Consider the following 6,162-nt stretch of genomic DNA (forward strand, 5'->3'; position numbering starts at 1 on the left):
ATATCATATGTGAATAAAGGTAGATACTCATTCACATAGGTTAAAATGCCTTCAAGGCAATGATAAGAGATCATGATGTATTTCGAAAGACGAATGATCAGTTTTGTTCCACTACCAACATTTTACTTTTGTTTTGGGCAATAAATTGCAATTTTTCATCTAAACCATTGTAATTATACTGTGATATAAATTGATACCAACTTGATTCTAATAATCTTAAGTCTATGAAGTTCAATTATCTTTCAAATTCGATTTTTTGCAATAACATTATTTAGTTAGAAGTAGTACATTTTTTCATTAAAATAAACAATTAAATGGGTGTTGATCGGTGGGAATAAAAGATATTTTTGTAGCATAATATTCTTAATTTTGCCCTCTATTCTTTTTTATTATTCAACTCTTCCATTTTGTTTTCATTTGGCTCTTTACAGTTTTTATGGTTTCGGTACTGTATGTTTTTTAGCCTTTCCTGAACCTATTTTTAAAGTTTTATTATTTATTTGACAATATCTGTTGCAGTTTTTGTTCATTTTCTATATTTTCTTTTTTTAATTTATTGATTGACGGTTTGATATTGGTATATCTGATGATTTATGGGCCGAGTTTGACCAAAGGATTTACGTCCCAGAGTATGAACCTACGAGTCCAACGTCGCGTTCCGTTACTGCAAAGAAAACAAAGCAAACGCGATCCGCAATTTGGGACCGTGTGTGCGTTATGAGGGTGATGGTCAACCTCACTATTCCGTCAGTCAATAGTAGCCTAAGAGATGATGGTGAGTACTATTGACTATTTGTAATTCCATCTGTCCTTCTGTAGCTTCTTTCCTCCACCTTTTGTACTTTCATCTCCTTCTTCTCCAGCTTCTCATTTCTAAATATTTTTGCCCGGATGCTTCTATTCTTTAAGGTTCCATTTCTTAAGAATATTATCCCGGATTATTACATTCTTTGTGATACATACACTTATTGATGACTTACAAGATGGGGATGGATATCGATGCAACTATTATGTAAATAAATTAACTCGTTAAAGTTATTACGTGAGCGGAGCTGAGATGAACCTAGCCATCATCCAAAACGTGGTAATTAGTTCTGAGCTGAACCAAGCCATCATCCAAAACGTGGTAATTAGTTCTGAGCTGAACCTAGTCATCATCCAAAACGTGGTAATTAGTTCTGAGCTGAACCACGCCATCATCCAAAACGTGGTAATTAGTTCTGAGCTGAACCAAGCCATCATCCAAAACGTGGTAATTAGTTCTGAGCTGAACCTAGTCACCATCTAAAACGTGGTAATTAGTTCTGAGCTGAACCAAGCCATCATCCAAAACGTGGTAATTAGTTCTGAGCTGAACCTAGTCACCATCCAAAACGTGGTAATTAGTTCTGAGCTGAATCACGCCATCATCCAAAACGTGGTAATTAGTTCTGAGCTGAACCAAGCCATCATCCAAAACGTGGTAATTAGTTCTGAGCTGAACCACGCCATCATCCAAAACGTGGTAATTAGTTCTGAGCTGAACCTAGCCATCATCCAAAACATAGTAATTAGTTATAAAAAGGCAGGATCAAATTTTGTTCTTAGCTTCATTATCTCGAGGATAGTTTTCTGTCGCATTAATTTAAGGACAGTGTTATATCATAGATCAGAATTAACCCGTTTCCTCCGATACGTTCACGAAGGTTCTGTTTAAGGTAGCATGATACATTCTGTATCAAAAGATGCAAAACACAATGGCACGACAGGTGGCGGCACTGCTACATAAACACATCTTTGGGTTACTTTACTGAGTTTGACGGGAACATCTGTTCTTACGTGCAACATAAAACATAATAATTATACGCTTTACCCTAGGTCTCCACAAAACAGCTGGTGTTAAAGTGTATCGTCGGACCATCTTGACTGTAGTAGAGACAGTCTTTTTCTAGTGATTGAGTACTCAAATCTAGTACACCATGCCCCAATGACTGCGTTTTGGCCTCAACCCTTCACAATAAAACAGTGGGCTTGTACCGGGCCATTCAGCAGTCGCTCTGCCGAACGGGGCACGCCCTTCATTTCATTTTCGTTCACTTAAGTTGATTTCTTATGTAGAAACCCTAGTAGCGAGAGTCACAGTCGTTGTCAGTCAGGGCTGTGCATGGTTCGTGTTTGGTTTTGAAGCAGCGGTAAGTCTCGCTCGTCTTGAAAATAGACCTTGGACAAACAACGGCGAAAGTGATCAGTTTGTCTGTTGGCACGTACAGATTTACGTCACTAGACCTTGAGGTCGCCAGTGTTTTTTACCGTTGCGGACGCCTCCAAGCGTCTCTTACCTGCCTGTTGCCAACACGAGACGCAAGCAGTTGGAAAAGTCGTGTTTTCCGTTTAGCCCACTTCCGGTGGGTCGGAGAAAATCACTTGCGCCATCGATCCATAACTGAATAATCCGATGGCCCCGTATGAGTTGACATCAGACTTTCTTCTGTTCCGCTGCAGGAGTGTGTTCTTATGACAACTAGCAAGTCTCGTTGAAGTCGGATTTAGCCAGACGTACCTGGAACCAAGCAGGGCGGATATGGCTCCTGCCTTGACGGTAAGCACCTATGAAAATGTTTGTAGCTACATGTTTAGATTTTGTCAGGAGCTCACTACGTCTAAGTTTAGCACAGGTCCTGTCCAGGGGTTTGTGCTGTTGATCATAGACAAGGAACCCACTGGGCAACAGTTTTAACCACCTGTATGTAGTGCTTATATGATGATATTTCGTATTGGATCTCTTGGGAACTGAAGAAAAGTTTTTCGTGTATAAATTACACTTCCCACTACACTTCCCACTATAAATTACACTGTTTTTAGCTACTTTTATTTTAGCATGAACGATAACTAGAACGGGTATTGAAATTGTATAGAAGACGTAAAAATATTCCTTCAATACAAGTTTCAAACTTTTCACAGTCTTTGGTGATTATCATTTCTTTTTTGGAATAACTGAACTTTAACTAGAAGTGGTGTCGAGTTTGTATAAAACACCTAACGGTTTTACTTCAACACCAGCTTCAAACTTTTCAGTCTTTGGTGATGACCACTTCTTTCTTGGAGTAACTGAACTATGACTAGAAGTGGTGTCGAGTTTGTATAAAACACCTAACGGTTTTACTTCAACACCAGCTTCAAACTTTTCAGTCTTTGGTGATGACCACTTCTTTCTTGGAGTAACTGAACTATGACTAGAATGACTAGAAGTGGTGTCGAGTTTGTATAAAACACGTAACGGTTTTACTTCAACACCAGCTTCAAACTTTTCAGTCTTTGGTGATGAACGCTTATTTCTTGGAATAATTTATCAAAATCACCCTATTTTTAGTGCTCCAGAGTTCCTTAGTTTGAATAAAACCTTATATTTTTGTGTACATTTTTTAAGTGTAAAAAAAAACTTCGACAAACAGAAGCGGTTTTTCCAGTAATTTTTTCTAGTAGCAAATAAGTTAAACATGTATTGTTTATCTAAAAGTACTTACTTGGTCTACTGGAGTATGGTTCCATCTGGTTCATATTGTTGAATTCGATGACAAGAGGGTTTTATTTCTTTAAGTCCAGGGGCTGGTTGAGAGAGCGTCATTCATCGTTGAATTGTTTTCCATTTTTCCACCACAAAGGTTATATTTAGAAGTACAGTTCTAGTGTGGTCTTGTCTTTTCTCAAGTTTATTGGATTTCAAATGTGAATCGCGTTTACACTTGAGTCGTGTTGTTTACCAATAAATACTTGTTCTCAAATACACGAAATATATTTAGAAATGTGTTAATATGTGTGAGAAACAACAAAATAATTTAAGTCAGAAAATATCTCGCCTGTAAAATTTCTGATGCAGATGTAAAATTCTCGGATATACGTGTTATTCGTTTAGGAATGCTTTTGAAATGCCTGAATTAATGCATTAGTTATCTGGAGGTTTCTATGAAAGGTATGGGTGTATATCTCATTTATTTGGAGGTTTGTTGTAAATTTCTAAATGCACGTTAGTCATCTAAAATTTGTTTGAAATGTCCATGTATGTATTAGTCTAAGAGCTACCTTCGAAACGTCTGGTTATACGTGGTATAAGTCACGAACTCTCTGATAAATGCCTGAATATAGTAGTATTCATCTAGAGATTCCCATGAAACATGTATGAACAATTTACATCAGAATTATTATTGTCTAATGAATTTACGTACTTCGCTTCCATTGTTGGTCTAACCACTTTTCATTCATACAGTTATATCCTGAGCAGCTACACATAACTTAAAGATCATTTTCTGTTCGTTATTTCATCAGCGTTCCTTGTTTCCTGTATAACATGACGAGGTACACATAGGCGTCACATATTTTTTCCTGTTCATTCTTTTAGCAGTGTTTCTTGTTTCCTATATAACATGACGAGATAAATATAGAAGTAGCACATTTTTTTCTTTTCGTTCTTTTAGCAATATTTATCCTTTCTTGTATATCATGACGAGATAAATATAGAAGTAGCATATTTTTTTCTTTTCGTTCTTTTAGCAATATTTATCCTTTCCTGTATATCATGACGAGATAAATATAGAAGTAGCACATTTTTTCTTTTCGTTCTTTTAGCAATATTTATCATTTCCTGTATATCATGACGAGATAGATAGAATTAGCACATTTTTTCTTTTCGTTTATTTTGTGCTACTTCTATATTTATCTCGTCATGATATACAGGAAAGGATAAATATTGCTTTTTTTTCTTTTCGTTCTTTTAGCAGTCGTTCTTGTTTCCTGTATATCATGACGAGATAAATATAGAAGCAGCACATTTTTTCTTTTCGTTCTTTTAGCAGTATTTATCATTTCCTGTATATCATGACGAGATAAATATAGAAGTAGCACATTTTTTTCTTTTCGTTCTTTTAGCAGTGCTCTTTTGTTTTCGGTATAACGTGAAGAGTTTGACAGAAGTCAAATATATTTTTCTGTTTCTTCTTTTATCGATGTTTTTATTTTCCTTTATAACATGATGAGCTACGTACAGCTGAAAGATACTTTTCCCTTCGTTATTTTACTAATGGTTCTCTTTTCCTGTTTCATACGATTATCCACATAACACATTTTTTGTCCTCGAGGTCACGTTAGTATGGTATGCCTTCCTTTTTTTACTTTCCTTTAATTTATCGGACATCTTTTGTGCATCAGAACAACATCTCTGGAACAAAGTAAGATAAATATGTCGTCTTTCACTGGTTTCGCAATGTCGTTTGTGACCACAAGAAATTCCTTCAACGTCTGACACCAGAAGTGTTTTTTTCAGTTCTTTCGTTGATAGGGTTTGCAAAATGAAATGCTTAAGATGTATATTGCTGTTTTTTTTTTAGGGGAGGGGATGAACTAACTATGTAAAGTGTGAAAATATCAAGCAGCAGGCTATCGTTTTCGTGTTTTTACATGTAAAACTAGTAAACTCTTTTTTTCTAGTTCTGTTGTTGTTGGGACTTGAAAAGTAAAATTTTAATATATGTTTTGTTGATTTTTTTTCCAGATGAATCAACTGTGTAAAGTGTGTAGTGAACCGGCAGCAGGCTATCATTTTGGTGCCTTCACATGTGAAGGTTGCAAGGTAAGTTCAAAATACAGAAAATACAGAGTTCCAGCGACCTCTACTTAACTTTATTCATTAGATAAACGTGTACTACCATAAAGTTTCACAGTTTTTTTTACAATAACACAAACACACAACTAATAGATGACAGATAGGAATAACCTTAAAAACCCGATATGAAATTCTTTTTTTCGTTTATTTTTAAAAGGTGATCGTTTTCTTAACCTTTGAACTGCCCCATAATCTGTCTCTTTCTTAGCTCTTTAGAAGGAAGAATTTTTAGTCAAACGTTTATTTTTAAAAGGTGATCGTTTTCTTAACCTTTGAACTGCCCCATAATCTGTCTCTTTCTTAGCTCTTTAGAAGGAAGAATTTTTAGTCAAACGTTTATTTTTAAAAGGTGATCGTTTTCTTAACCTTTGAACTGCCCCATAATCTGTCTCTTTCTTAGCTCTTTAGAAGGAAGAATTTTTAGTCAAACGTTTATTTTTAAAAGGTGATCGTTTTCTTAACCTTTGAACTGCCCCATAATCTGTCTCTTTCTTAGCTCTTTAGAAGGAAGAATTTTTAGTCAAACG

The 6,162-nt window shown here is 35.7% G+C and overlaps 1 protein-coding gene across 1 annotated transcript in view; it reads left to right on the forward strand.

Moving 5' to 3' along the window:
- The first annotated feature begins 2,326 nt into the window (after positions 1 to 2,326).
- Positions 2,327 to 6,162, forward strand: part of LOC106475465 (nuclear hormone receptor family member nhr-12-like) — a 40,874-nt gene continuing 37,038 nt past the window's right edge. The window contains exons 1-2 of the mRNA XM_013936150.2: positions 2,327 to 2,578; positions 5,525 to 5,602. Coding sequence (XP_013791604.2) covers positions 2,561 to 2,578; positions 5,525 to 5,602 — 96 coding nt within the window. The 5' untranslated portion in view covers positions 2,327 to 2,560. The remainder of the gene's footprint in view (positions 2,579 to 5,524; positions 5,603 to 6,162) is intronic.

The sequence above is a fragment of the Limulus polyphemus genome, unplaced genomic scaffold (assembly GCF_000517525.1).
Source record: "Limulus polyphemus unplaced genomic scaffold, Limulus_polyphemus-2.1.2 Scaffold147, whole genome shotgun sequence".
Taxonomy (NCBI): Eukaryota; Metazoa; Arthropoda; class Merostomata; order Xiphosura; family Limulidae; genus Limulus; species Limulus polyphemus.